The sequence below is a fragment of the Sceloporus undulatus genome, chromosome 11 (assembly GCF_019175285.1).
Source record: "Sceloporus undulatus isolate JIND9_A2432 ecotype Alabama chromosome 11, SceUnd_v1.1, whole genome shotgun sequence".
Lineage (NCBI taxonomy): Eukaryota > Metazoa > Chordata > Lepidosauria > Squamata > Phrynosomatidae > Sceloporus > Sceloporus undulatus.
Window position 1 is genome coordinate 2,851,875 of NC_056532.1, and position 14,812 is coordinate 2,866,686.

Consider the following 14,812-nt stretch of genomic DNA (forward strand, 5'->3'; position numbering starts at 1 on the left):
TGATGGGGCATTGCTCCTGAGGCATTGCAGAGTTCACTCCAGCCAGAGGAGCAATGAAAAGGCACCTCTCCTTCCCCAGCGCCCATCCTTTCCCCTCCATCTACTTGTTATTTCAGCCACAGTCTCTTCTACGCAAGGAAAAAAGGCTGCTGTACTTCCCCTGGAAATCGTTGCCTTGGACTGGCTTGCTTTTTAAATCCTGTAAGAGCTTACAAAGAGCCTGTTTGGTTCACACTGAAGGTCCATTGAAAGCAGCGTTTCCCAAACTTTGGTCCTCCGGGTGTTTTGGACTTCAACTCCCAGAAGCCCCAGCCAGCTTGGCCAACAGTCAGGAATTCTGGGAGATGAAGTCCAAAACACCTGGAGGACCAAAGTTTGGGAATCGCTGGTCCAAAGTCAATATCTTGATTTCCAACAACAACTGAAATGATGTCCCAGAGAAGTCCACAAGAAACCAACAATCCTTCCCACTGTTTGAGCCCAGCCACCAGACCCAGGGCTACTTTCCCTCTAAACCAGCGATCCCCAAACTTTAGTCTTCCAGGTGTTTTGGACGTCAACTCCTAGAAGCCCCAGCCATCTTGGCCAATGGTTAGGAATTCTGGGAGATGAAGTCCAAAACATCTGGAGGAGCAAAGTTTGCGCTAAACCTAGTACAGTAGCTCCATTTACATCATCCTAACTAAGAGCTGAAGATCTGGGTCCTACTTTCCCTGAAAAAATGGGACCCTAGAAATCCATGCCCCTGCTGGAACTAGATCTCTCCGTATCCATGAAGTTATCTGATCCATAGGCAGTGGTCAAATGCCAGTCCTGCAGCCACAAGGTTGTGAGTTCGATCCCAGGGCTCCAAGGTTGACTCAGCCGTCCATCCTTTCGTAAGTCGGTAAAATGGGGACAACTGGTGTACAGACTGTAAACCATTTAGACAGTGCTGAGTTCACTATTAAGGGGTAGGGAAATGTACATGCTATCGCTAATCTCCTTCCAAAGTCATCTCGAGAAAGCAGCCATCACAGTGGCAGCGAGTTCTCCAGGTCTATGTGAAGAAACACTTTCTAATGCGGGTCCCCAGACTGCTGCCAAAACATTGCGCACGCTATCCTGCCAATGCTTACTGCCACCATCTTAGAATGCATTTACCAGCACACTTCCACTGCTGAGAGACAGGGTTGGAGTTCTGCAACCGAGTCCCAAAGTAGCACTAAGAGCACAAGGCATTACCCCAGGAACCTTAAGCTTTTATTAAACTACAACAAGGAGGTAACAGGTTTCCGGCTGTTCAGTTTAAGGCTGATCACTCATCCTACAGAAGCATGCAAATAAGACCAGGTGGCAGCTCTAACACTCGGGATGCGCCACCATCACCAGTGCGCTGGTGGATTTTAGAATAAGAGATTTTACTCCCTTCTTTTAGATTGGGTGTTTCAACTCAGGTTTACTTCCTGTGCCAAAAGACAAGATGTAAATAAAACAAACCAACTATCATGTGTAAGCAGCGCATGGCGACGGATTGGCATGAAAGATCCCGTATTTCTTGCATGTCCTGATCGCAGGTGTCTTCCCAGGACAGAAAGAAGACAACTTTAAGCTTAGAATTAAAAGATATAGCCGTGTTAGTCTGAAGAACCAGTAAGTGGAGAGATCTTGCAGGACCTTTGAGACTCACTGAAAGAAAGAAGTGGGCAGCATGCGCTTTCTTAGATTATCTGAGGAAGTAGATGAAGTCTAGGAAAGCTCATGCTGCCAACTTTCATCTTTCAGTGAGTCGCAAAGGTGCTATAAGATCTCTCGACATACAATACACTGGCATATTGTGGTCTCTTATTTCTTAGAAAGGCCCTCTATGCTATGAGCTTTCCTAAGACTCAAATCTACTTCTTCTATATGCATCTGCAGAAGCAGACTTGAGTCTAGGAAAGCTCATGCTGCCAACTTCTTTCTTCGACTTAGTCACAAAGAGTGCTACAAGATTTTACAAGACTAACACGGCTATATCTCTGAATAATAGTTGGATGGATATTTTGGATCAGGCAGCAATAAAGAAGGAAATAACTCTTCAGCTGAGCGACTGTACAAATAAAATACAACCAGGTATGGGCCACAATGTGCAGCAAATCACACAGAGACTATGAATAGAGCCACTTCTACTTTTGGCTCACCCAAGCTAAAGCCTCAAACTTTAAGGACTACTTGACCTTTGGAGTGATAGAATCATAGAATCGTAGAGCTGGAAGAGACCGCTAGGGCCATCCAGTCCAACTCCCTGCCATGATCATCAACATCCAAACCTTTACTAAGTTTCCCCATTGATGGCTATTTGGGACAAGGTCTTTTCAGTGATGGTTTCCACAAGCTCTTCCGATAAGGCAGAGGTGGGAAAAGGCCAGTCCATGGGTGATGTGCTGCTCCCAACCCCTATTCTGTGTCCCTCAAATCTCCAGGAGAACTCCCCAAAGCCCTAACCACCCAAGAAAACCCTATGAAATCCATCAAGTCACCATACGCCGACAGGAAACTTGAAGGCGCAAACATACACACATGCACAACTGCCCCAAATGCTGGAAAAGTGTGGTAGTTTGGACCAGTCCACCTCCCACAACTGCCTTAAAACAGTTCATGATTCACCCACGCCAAAAAGTGACACCACTTGCACATCGCATGCAGATCCATGATGTAGCTCACTGTGTATGTGGGACACAAAATGGCCGCTACTCTTTCCAGCTACAGAGGCAGGCCATCTTTCCAACCACCAAGCAAATTACCTATGATTTTGCCAGGCTATGTGGGTTTTGATGATTTCTTTGACTAGGCACATTGTTTTAATTCTATGTTTCTGGCTTCGTACGTGTTAATGCTACTCGCAGAGACTCAGCATACGTTTGGACCTCATCGCGCGCCTCTGTGTGGGTTGCGACAAGATCTTGTGTGTGGCGTTGGATCAAGTGATACTTCACTCCGCACACAAGCTGTGCCTAAATTGTTTCTTGTCCAGTTTCTTGTTGTAAGCCCTGAATTTCAATGTTTCCTCCTCTCTCCCGGTGTGTCATGTCTTAAAATCTGCGACTGTAATCTGGAGAGTGTCAGGCGATGTGTTCCATAACTAGCTCAATGGCAAAATAAATGCTTTAAATACAAACATAAAGAACATTTTGCGATCAAGGTTCCTACCAGGAGTAAAACAACCTCCATCTACAAAAGCTACAAAGGAGAAGGAGGTGCAAGACCTCTGCTACCTAAACAGCCTAGAGTCTGAGTTTCAGGTTCCAACTGGAAAAAGGGTAAGGGGCTAGCGATATTGGCCGAGACAGCGACAGACAACCAGGGCCCCCCGAAACAAAGGTACCTCCGCCCCTTAGAAAATCTAGGTAATTTCTCTTTTAAAAAAGCAAACAGAGGGCCAAAGGAAACATTGAAATGTGGTTCCACACCTAATGCATAGTTTGGGGTACATTTCTTGCCTCTTCTGCTGCGTTTTGGGCTTGTCAGCCACGCTGTAGAAAAACAAAAACCGTGGAGGGGAGGACAAAAAAAAAGATGCATGTAAAAGTGACATCAAGAACAAGCGTCAAATCACAGCACTTTTTTTTCCCATGTTCCTCCTGGAGCCCAAGAGGACACAGAGATCAGGGACCCTGGTTTTCTGCACACTCTGAAACGCCTGCCGAGAAAGGGGGACCTTCGGGGTGGGACCCAGAGTAGTCGCCGAGAAACTCTGGGAAGCCCCGGTTAAGATTTGTAAAAAGCGAGTAATCTCGACGTATCTCAAGGAAGGAGTAGAAATGGGATCAAAGAAGGTAGTGGCTGCAAAAAATCCCTGAGACTAGAAGACGGTCTGGGTGGGTGAAAAAGGGACGGAGAGACTAGTTGTACCGCTTCCCTGGCCTACTTGGCACCCACTGGCACATCCCAGACCCCAGCGCTTCCCTTTAGAAACCTCACAACTATACAAGATTTCCATCTGGAGTAGCTCTTCTAACATAGGTACGCTGTTCTAAAATGTGCAAACGCTCCGCACCTAAGGTCTGGCGGAGTATGCAGTCACAATCGCCGCATGAGTACGTTTCGGTAATATATTCTGCTCGCAACAAACCTGTTGGGTTGGTTTTGGGGTGGGTTTTTGTTGTGGTTGGTTTGCGCTTGATTTGGTTTTGGATTTCCTGGTTGCAGAATGACTCCCAGTAAACCAGTGTCCCTGCATATAGCATGCAACGACAACGCATACAAAACGCGCACCGGCCCCCGTCCAGAGGCAGCACCCTTTCGGACTAGCAATGAAACGGGAAGCCCAAAGACAAAACAGGAGCAAGCAATTCGACCCAAACTTGGATGGCTTAAGCTACAGGTCCTGGCATGTCTAGAGTATGGTCCTACGTTTGTAAGAGAAGTGTACATGTGTGTATGTAGATATCACACTTTCAGATCTTGGCCATGGACCCTGCAAGGGTCCACAACCATGGGAGCCAAATGTAGTAGGATGTCATTCTGTCCAAAGAGGAGATTCAGTACGCAGATTTGAATTCAATACATGGAAAGGGTACCTAAAGCACAGGCTGGGAATCCTTTGGTCCTCCAAATGTTTTGGACCACAACTCCCACAATCCCTTCTCAGGAGCTGTAGGCCACAACATCAGCAGATTCCCCAGCCGTCATTTAAATGGCAGCTCCACTGCGACATCCACAGTGTAATTTATCATTTGCCTTTCCATTTAGCACTGTCAAAACAATTATGCTCCATAAGCAATATAAGCTCGGATGAGCCAAGACTGCTACATTTTAATTTCTGGGACGTTTAAGGAAAGTATATTTAGCTGCCATGCACACGGCTGTCAATGCCTTCTTCCTAAACTCCTCGGCCTCAAAACTAAGGAACACAACCTGTTCCGTCCCCAAGTCCCACACTGGTATTACTGTACATATGTATACATGAAACCAGGAGGGCAATATAGTCAGGTGTGTTAGTGAAAGAGTTGCTTTCCCATTTCATGTCCCCTGACCCTACCATGCCCATGGAAAAGAGTTAGCTGCAGGGCTTTGACATCTAAATTTGATGAAGCTGCTGGTTCTGCCTCCTCACTAGTACTAATACAAGTCTACTGGTATATTCTCTCATCCCAAATCCATGGTGGTCATGGAGTACTGGGTATTTCAGAGGAAGGTTGTATGGTTTGTGCCCTTGATGTCTGCCCAGCCAACTGGGCAGTTGGGAAAACATGAATGACTCTCTGTGTAGTTCCATCTCAGGAGCTTCTGGTTATCTAAATATTAAACCCAAGTGAGCATCACAACTATAGTGTGTGTGTACACAGCGTCCTGAGCAGCAACACAGCCTTGGGGAGGTGGGTGGCCTTAAGGAATGAGGAGTGGAAGTGGTCAAAGCCTCTTCTCCATCATGCCCAGCTGACCTCACTGTGGTCAGATGGTCTATCAGGGATGATCATTTGCTAGCAGTGACATGTTGCTTGCTTTGAGTGAGGTTCTTATGTGTGGTGAGGATCTGTGGATTCCCAGTCTGCACTGGGCAAGAAGTGGCTGTTAAGCCAGTCCTAATGGTGGCCAGTTGGATGGCCGAACTAGAGGAAGATGAGGAGAAGGCTGGGATCAGGAGTCAGTAGGGCTTTTCTGATGATAACTAGGAAGGATTGGAACTGGGAGCAGCTTGGGCTTACAGATGGCATACCTGCAACTCTGACCCTCGGGGCCAAATCAATCAGAAAGATTGGAAATCTACACACGGATACATTCCTTCGCCAAAGGAAAATCACACCATGTTGACTTCTACCTCCTTTCCCTTCAAATCTTTCCCCCTTTCCAACTAGTAGAGCAGTTCTGGGGCCTTAGATAAAGAACCAGCCATTATCCAGTCTCCCTCCCCTACATCCCACTACTGTCCAGTGTCACTGCATGACCAGTGGAAGATGTCTCAATAACATGTTGCACCTTTTCAAATCTTAACAAGACTATGCTTTACTATAAACTGCATGGAGCTCACTAAATGCGTATAGCATGCTTGCATCTTATCCCATGTGAAAAGGTAAGTGAACAAAATGCAGGGACAGTGGCGCTGCCGCAATCCCCACAAGGCTAGAGTGAGGCCAAATGTTGGTTAAAGAGCCCATTAGAGGACAACCAACGCTATTAAGGCAAATTATAGTTTTAAAAACCAAACCCCTTGATAACTGGGTGCTTTCGAATTGGCTTTTTTGGGAGGATCAACAGCCGCAGCAACTGTCACTCACTTGATGAAGAATGCAGAGAGATTGGGAATTTGCACAGTGAGTTGGGATGGGCGGCCAATTTTGCATGAGCCCTGTTCGTGATCTGTATGCGGAGTATCCCCCGTGTAGTTCGTAAAGAGGATTTCAATGTGACTTTGTCCAGAACCAGTCGCCTGAGCCAACTTTAAACACGCTCCTCTTCCCAACACAGCGAACCTCCCCACCCTTTAAAATCCCAGTAAGTAACCAGAAGTAGTGAAGAAGGAACGTACCAAGGTTGTTGTCCGTGAGCACTTCTTTGACCCGCTTGGTGATGCCATAGGTATCCAGTTCTGGGGACATAGCCACGAGTTCTTGGATGCTGAGCGACGAATGACCGGAAAGGGGCAACGGGGTTGTAGACTGAGAATCGCCGGCCGACGACGGCTCGCTGGATTCCTGCAGCTTGCCTTCCTTACTGGTCTCTATGGTGGGACAGGGTTGCTGGACCAGTTCGGTCAGGCTCTTGACTGACTCGCTGGAGCTCATTGGAGACTCCGGAGCAGGGCTGCAGCTGGCAGAGGTCTTTGGGGTGCTTTCTGTAAGAAAGGCAAAGGGAAAAGGGGGAGGGAGAAAGGTGGCTTTACTAAAACTAGAAAGTTACCCATTAACATCCCCACATGCCCCATACTTTATAACCAGATGTAAGACTCCCTACTTCCATGTACAAGGAAAGCGACAAATAAATTAACTGATGTTTCAGTCAAAGCAGCATATAGCCATACTCTTCTGAGGTGGGTTGGAGTCTGAATCCATTGCTCTGTGTCCGAATCTCTGGAGCAGCAGAAAACAAGTTTGCTTCATCCGCAGTGTGACACCCCTTCAAATATTTAAACAGGGCTATCCTATCACCTCTTAACCTTCTTTCTCCAGGCGAAACATACCCAGCTCCCTAAGTCTCTTCTCATAAGGCATAGTGGTTTCCAGACCCTCCACCATTTTGGTCACCCTCCTCTGGACGCACTTTCTTGAACTGTGGTGACTAGAACTGGGCATAGTATTATTCCAGGGGAAGTCGGCCTTTTGGCTAAGAGCAAGTGTGTGTGTAGGTGAAGTCCGACCAAAGCAGTCTCTTGAAGGGTCAACATGTGTTTGCTTACTTCTACCATGTTTCCATTCCAAAGAAAGGAAGGAAGGAAGGAAGGAAGGAAGGAAGGAAGGAAGGAAGAAAGAAAGAAAGAAAGAAAGGCCACTTCTCCCACCTTCCTCATCTTCCCTTTAGGTCCAAAACCAGTTCATCTTTACAGTTTCTACAATGCTCCGTGTCTATTTACCAGTTACAAGTAACTTTACAAACCGCAACCAATTCTAGGTAATTTCGTCATGCAAGTTCATTCGCTGACACAGCAGATCAATTTTATTTGATTTAATTACACTAGGTAACTCAACATTTACTCCGCCGTACAGAGAATAAGGCTGCTTCCCAGAAAAATACAATTTGAAACAAGCCCACCAAAAAGAAGAAAACAGTGTTCCATGTTCTCGACTGCTCCTCTCAAAGAGTTGCAAAAGTGTCACTGCGTCAAGCCATTTCGTAGACCATCTAAGCATCATCCGATGATACAGAGAAGGAATGAGGGAAATGTACACAGTAGTGATCCTATTGGTGTTCGGTGTATGTTGCAATGCTGTGGATACTAGAACTAATAATACAACCAAACTCAAATAATGCTACTGTTGTATGCCCCCGAGTTCTCTGCTCCTGTCCCTCCGTCTTCCCCATTCCTATCCGACTGCAATTTTTACTGCCGTGTGGCGGGTGGTTTTCGGCCTTATGCGTAGTGTCAGGCTTAACATGATAGTCAATAAACATCTACGAAAGATGTGCCACTACATTAACTTCAGACAATTCAGCAAGAAAAAATGGTGTCGGAGATGGAAAAGTAATTATCAAAGGAACATGCCATTAAGTAATACTGAGCAACAGGTACTCTGCAGTTTTTTGCCCCTTCGATGGTGTTGTGCGCCTTTACGTAGTTTCCGACTTATGGCGACCCGAAGGGTTTTCTTGGAATGAGTTGATCAGAGGGGGTTTGCCTTTGCCTTCCCTTGAGGCTGAGAGAATGTGACTTGTCCAAGCTCACTCTATAGGTGAGCAACCCTGGTCTCCCAGAGTCCTAGGCCAACGCTCAGTACACTACACCACACTTACTCTTTGCCCCTTGTTCTACAATACAAAGAGAGCCAGTAGTGGTTTGAGTGTTAGACTAGGACTCTAGGAGACCGGGTTCAAACCCCTGCTCAGCTATGGAAACCCATTCTGTCTCAGAGGAACGACATGACGGCAAACCTCTTTGGAGGCAACCTTGCCAAGAAGGTTCTAGGAAAGGATGGGTATAAGTTGTAGTTGTCTTGGAGGCACAAGACATCAACAACAAATTAGAACAAAACCGCTGCATTCCTCATTTCGACTTTCTCCATGAAATGACGACATTGGTTTCCTGGGTTCAAAACTACATGGAGCCTGACTAAATCCATTGTTTGTGAAAGAGAAACAAGCGCATGACATTTTATGATCGGATGTATATGCTTTAAAGTCAAGATGTACTATGCACAATCCAGAGGTAACGCACTCCCAAGAGATGGCCACCCAGTGCCTTTTTAAAGACCCCCAAAGAAGGAGAGCCCACTATCTTCCAAGGCAATCTATTCTACTCTTACCATCAATAGGTTCTTCCTAATGTTTGATTTGAATTCATTTGTCTGTATATTAAGACTCTGGAGCAGGAGAAAACATGTTTGCTTCCTCTTCTACAGGGCATCCCTTCAAACATTTAAAGATATTTATACCTATTGATATTCTTTTTGTTGTCATCTGCCTTCGAGTCGATCTCGACTCTTCGCAACCTTGTAGATCAGTGGTTCCCAAACTTTGGTCCTCCGGATGCTCTGGACTTCAGCTCCCCAAATGCCTTACAGTTGACTAAGCTTCACGGAGCTTCTGGGAGCCAAAGTCCAAAATACCTAGAGGACCCAAGTTTGGGATCCACTGTTGTAGATGAACATCTCCAGTTCCCCTGTCCTCCATTGCTCTGCTTCGGACTTGTAGATTCAAACCCATGACTTCCCTGAGTCTATCCATCTGAAGTCTTCCTCTCTTTCTAGTACTCTTCACCTTTCCTAGCGTCATTGTCTTTTCTAAGGAGCCTTGTTTTTGCTTTCTGATCTCCGGAGAGGAATGAAGCGACTCTTATTGGCGGAGATGCCGCTGCATCTGTCTATTCGCAACCCACGCGACGTGCTCCGGGAAAGTAACAAAATATGTAATATACCAAAATGGGTGTCTAAAATTAGACTCAGCCTCTCCTCCGCCAAACATTTGTTCAAATAAGAACTTCTCGCAAGGCTGCCAAAGGACTCGGAGGGGGTCACTTTGCAGGTTTCTCTTCCCAACGTGAGCGCTAATATTTGCTTTGGGGGGAAAGAAAACGTGAAGAACGGCCCAGCGGCCACCGGGGAATCACCGCACGTGCCGAGCAAACGGTTGGCAACCAAGCACCGACACGCTTGCTATGCGCACGCTGATAGAATTAGAAAGGAAAACAACCATTCCCACGTCCCGTTTTTTGAGACCCGGGGATACGCAACCGCAAAAAGCTATGCGTTTCTGCTTTGGGGCCTCCATGGCAGACTCCAATCCTACCATGTTACACAGGGCTCAGCAGATTGTGTGTTGCCATTCCAGCTGTTGTACATTTACCTGCGATTCCAACTGCAAAAAGAATGTGTGAAATTGAGCCTCTTTACTACCTTGAAAGGGGGCTTTATCTTCCAAGGGATCCTTCCCTCCAACCAAAGGTCCGTCTACCTGATCCGGCATCTACTGCCATGCTCTGCCTGAGTTCACCTCTAGCCCTGACAATACAAAGACTGTTTAGGAAACACTCTCCACTCTGTACAAAAAGGCTTGTGAGTTTTGCAGTGGATAGAGTTGTCAAGGGTCTCCCCCCCCCCCCAATCCCTTCTCAAAATTGAGAGCCAAAGTTTATGACTTTTGCATTATCGCCTTTCCCGTTTCCAGCATCCCTAAAAAGCCAACTTGTTAACCTGCGGACTCTTCATCCATTAGATGGACACTGCATGACAAGAAGTATGAGGGTAGCTTGGCTAACCACTCCATTTGTGGCTAGAGAAGGAGCAGCCACAAGAAACGTGGCTTTCTCCTTGTTCTCCAAGGGGGCTGAAAGACACAGAGACCCTCTTTTGGGAAGATCAGCAGCTCATAAAGAGGGCTCTACTGGATCAGCCCTTGCTGGTCTAGCATTACTGTTCCCAGTGCTGGATGCTTCTGGGCAACCCACATGGAGGGAACCAAGGCAGTGCTTTGTCACGGTTGTTTCCCGGATGCTGGCATTTGAAGGCACACTGGCTTTGGCACTTGGAAACAATGCTTTGGTTGAGAGTTCCTGCATGGCAGGGGGTTGGACTGGATGACCCTTGTGATCTCTTCCAACTCTAGGATTCTACGATGATTCTATGTACACAGAGCAGAGACTTTTGGGCTACAGCTCCCTAATCTTCCAGCCAGCATGGCCCCACTGGAAAGGGTGGGTTGTTGGGATTGTTGGAGTTGTGGTGTACCTTCAAGTTGTTTCCCACTCACGGTGAACCTTTTCTTGGCAAGACTGGTTCAGAAGGAGTTTGCCATTGCCTTCCCCTATGGCTGAGAGCATATGACTTGCCCAAAGTCACCCAGTGGGTTTAATGGCTGAGCTGGGAATCGAACCCTACTCTCCAGAGTTGTAGGTGTAACCATCAATCCACTACCCCACACTGGCTCTCTTTTTGCAATCCAAAAGAGTATCTTCTGGTCTGCCTCATTCCCATTCAGTTCCACTGCATGGCTCCCAATTCCTGCCATTCTGCAAAGGGCAGAGGATTTCCCTCTATCCCTTTCCTCTCCTGCGTGCAGAATCTGGCACAGCCTCTCCTGTCTATTTATGTTCCTAGGTGGCAGAAAAGCCCTCTCCAAACATTGCAACACACACTGCGGTAGGTTAAGTGACTGAGTAGCACTGCAATAAATCAAATCTATTTAATAAAAATCACAGGGTTGCTGTTTTAAAAATAAATAAATAAAAATTCAAATTGTATTTAGGAAAGGTGTCTCGACATTACCATAAAGGTCCTTCTTCAACTCAAGTAATTGGATTTCTTTCCTGCCTCCCCCCCAAAATAACCAACGTCTAAGAGACGCAAAAGAGATGTCCCTCCCCTCATTCTCTAAGCCGCCACAGTCCATATGCAATCTTTAAGGCAATAAGAGGGCTACACATCTAATTTCTTTTCTCCGCTTAGCCCCGGGTCGCTCTGCAGCTGCATCCCAAGCCCAACCAATGTTATTTTTGTATTGGAGGCAGCAAACGAATGGTACTGTAAATTTGCCCTGATGCACCCATGCGAGGGACCAACTTGGCAGATCATCCATCTTGTTCACGCTGCCCTGTCAGGGACAGCATGAATTCTGCACATGATAAACAGATTTCTCTGCAGATGGGTGTCCTTTAACCCACAGCAAGGTCAAAATGACGACTGGCTGGTTAATAAAAACGGCATGGTGCTGGTTCCAATCCCCCTTTCCAATTTCACCTCTGGTGCCAGCGGAAAGATATCGCAAGCCGGTCCGGCTGCAGATGTCCTTGCGCCTCTCGGACGGCGCCGAACACGGTACCAAAATGTGACTGGCGTTGTTGGCGATGGAGAAATAAAATAACATAAGCCTGCTCAAATGTTTTACCTGTCCCGAAAGAGATGGATAGAAAGATTGAGGGCGGAGGACATCACCAGGGCGGCAAACCTTTCCGACAAACTCATACCATTTGTTCATGTTTTGGCCTCTGACTCCTGAGTCCAAAATATTCATAGAGATCCTAAATGAGGTTAAAGAGATGAAGGAAAGGACTGGCAGAAGTATTATTTTGCCTCCCAAAAGAGGCCCTTGGATCCACATGCCAGTTGGCAGTCAAGACCTTACTGAATTTAAAGCTCAAAGTCATTTGGTTGGGAATAAGCCTCAGCGAACACACTGTGGCTTCCTTCCAAGGAGCCCTGGGCAGGTTAGCCTGAAGTGGCTAGCATGCATAAGGATGCTTTCTTTCTTTCTTTTAAAGACCAAAAAGAAATGTAAAACACATAGGAGCAGCAGAAGACAAGTACCAACAGGTACATGGAGATGCATAAGCAGACCCTGAGCTTTGAGACCTTCTGGGGAAGCCCTTCTCTCTTGAAGGTACATTTGATGGAAAGATGGAAGACAGCAATAGCCATAGCATTTACACTTCTGTACCACTTCACACTGAACTAAGCCATCTCTAAGCGGTTTACAACATGTAAGCCCCAACAAGATGCCCTTCTGAGTGGCTGCAAGATGGTTTTTGTTCTAGCAGGGCTTTGAGAATGGATTTTTGTATAATGGTCTTGTATAATGTACTGGACTTGTGGTTGTTTAAGAGCCTTACGTTTTTTAATGGTTGTCGTTCTCTTGTGGCTTAACTGCATTTTTACTTTGGTATGCTGAGAATTTTTAACTATGTTTGTTTCAACTCTTGCGAGCCACCTGAGATCCCATACCGAGAAAAAGCTAAGATATTGTGCAAAACGCCACTAGCACCGACACCAACAACATTAATAAATCCAGGGATTAATCAGTTATTGTCAATTTCCCCATAAAGATGTGATGATGAACACATTAAGTTTTTTGCAAACTTAGCATAGAGCCAATATGGACGGTAGTTTGAACTTAGCATAGAACCAATGTGTACTCTATGTGCCGTCTTGAGTCCCTATGTTGGGAGAAAGGTGGGATTGATGATGATGATGATGATGATGATGATGTATTTTGAATGTTGGACCAGGATCTGAGTCCTCACTCAGCCATGGATACCTACTGGGTAAGTCATAGTCTCTCAGCCAAAGGCCAAGGCAATGGCAAACCTCCTCTGAAAAGAATTTTGCCAAGCCAACGCTAGGACAAAAGAGTGGTAAGTAAGAGCCGACTTGAAGGCACACAACAACACCAATTTTAGCGCAAGTGCTTTTGCAGAGGACTTCTGTTTTTAAAGCTCCATATTCCTTTACTTTATTTGGATCCATCTTCTAGCGCATGGACATTCCTCAGCAACGCCAGAACAAATTTCAGGCATGGCATCGCCTAAAATATGTACACACTGGATACACATGTCAAACAAAATGTTAAAAGGGGAGGCCACGTTCCATTTCGGAGCTTGGAAAACCTTTTCCCTTCCGCGCGACACTGTGCTTCCGAGGGCCGGTCTGCCCTGGTGCAAATGAAAACTACCATTTGCTCTTGAGCGTTTGGGGGGAAATGGCATTTTGCTTCTCAAAAATGGCTGGCACTTGCAGCACAAACTTAAGTCTGAATGGGGGAAAATGGCTGGAGTTGCAATCTCCTCCACTCTTTCAGACCCAGATTCTGGGATAGACACTCGCGGGGTGGTTTTTGCCCCCGAAAAATAAATGACGATGGGGTCTAAAAGATTCTCTTTATACCTAAAACACATCAAAAAAGGCATTACCTCCGCCGTTATTTCCTCAAGACCCCAAGCAGACAACTACCCTGTTCAGTCCTACACTGGACTGAAAAACAGATCCGCTGTGATGTGCCAAAGAAACGTCCCCGACCGATCTGATCCACGATTCAAATTCCAGCGCACAGCCCTCGATCTCCGGTAATAATAACCCGAATTCCATTTAGTGTTCATTTGAGCAGTCAGGATAAAGTCATTTCTGATTATCTCCCCACTGTGTAAAAAAAACAGCTTGAAGGTAGGCAGTCAGCAAGCATTTTCACCAAAAAGTAATTATCGGGAGTGACATTTTTACTGCTGGCATGCCATAAGGCGAGCGGCGCGTTTGGAAGGACAAGCCGCTGAAGCAAAATGACAGGCCGCGCCGTGACATTCCCAGCAAACCCTCGACATGATTTTCCTGGCGGTTGGGTTTGAAGTACCACTTTCTCATTAAGTCCAGGGCCTGGGCTTCAGGTCCATGCCAAGCTAGTCAGATCCAAAAAGTTATGTATAAATTAACACCGGGGGGTTGGTGGGAAAGGACCAACCGGAGAGGGCAAGCAGCTGTTTCGACGCTATACCGAGAAGGGCTCCACACTCTAGGGTTCATAAGAAATATCAGACGTATGGATGGTGAGGTTTATCAAGCCCCAAAGGTACAAGAGAGCCACAACTTACTTCTTATCTTCAAAGGTGGGGGAGATCCCTGAGGAAAGTCAAGCACCACAGCTGTGGCTTTCCAAGTTTCACCCTCGAAGAAACCCTTTCCGTGTGCCGGCTGAGAGGGAAACCCTGCATGGTTCCTACAGAGCATCCCTGTTTGTGGCACAGGATTCTAGGGAAGTATCCCAAAGCCAAAAGCCAGACCCATGACTGTCTGGCGGGAATGGAGATTGCACTCCGAAACCTAGCTAGCACTCTTCCGATTCTTTGTATCAGGGGAGAGACGGAGTGGTCATCGGAAGAGTGCTAGCTGGGTTTCGGAGTGCAATCTCCATTCCTGCCAGACAGTCATAAGTCTGGCCT

At 46.5% G+C, this 14,812-nt stretch overlaps 1 protein-coding gene across 5 annotated transcripts in view; it reads right to left on the reverse strand.

The window, feature by feature from the left end:
- CUX1 (cut like homeobox 1) overlaps positions 1-14,812 on the reverse strand; it is a 254,604-nt gene that overhangs the window by 34,853 nt on the left and 204,939 nt on the right. For 2 of the 5 annotated variants that reach the window (XM_042442696.1, XM_042442694.1), the window contains 2 exons: positions 6,491-6,796; positions 3,432-3,494 (listed from right to left, as the gene is read on the reverse strand). The exons of 1 other annotated variant lie outside the window; for it this stretch is intronic. In XM_042442696.1, the coding sequence (XP_042298630.1) occupies positions 3,432-3,494; positions 6,491-6,796 (369 nt within the window). The remainder of the gene's footprint in view (positions 1-3,431; positions 3,495-6,490; positions 6,797-14,812) is intronic. 2 more of the 5 variants (XM_042442698.1, XM_042442695.1) reach the window with 1 other exon arrangement.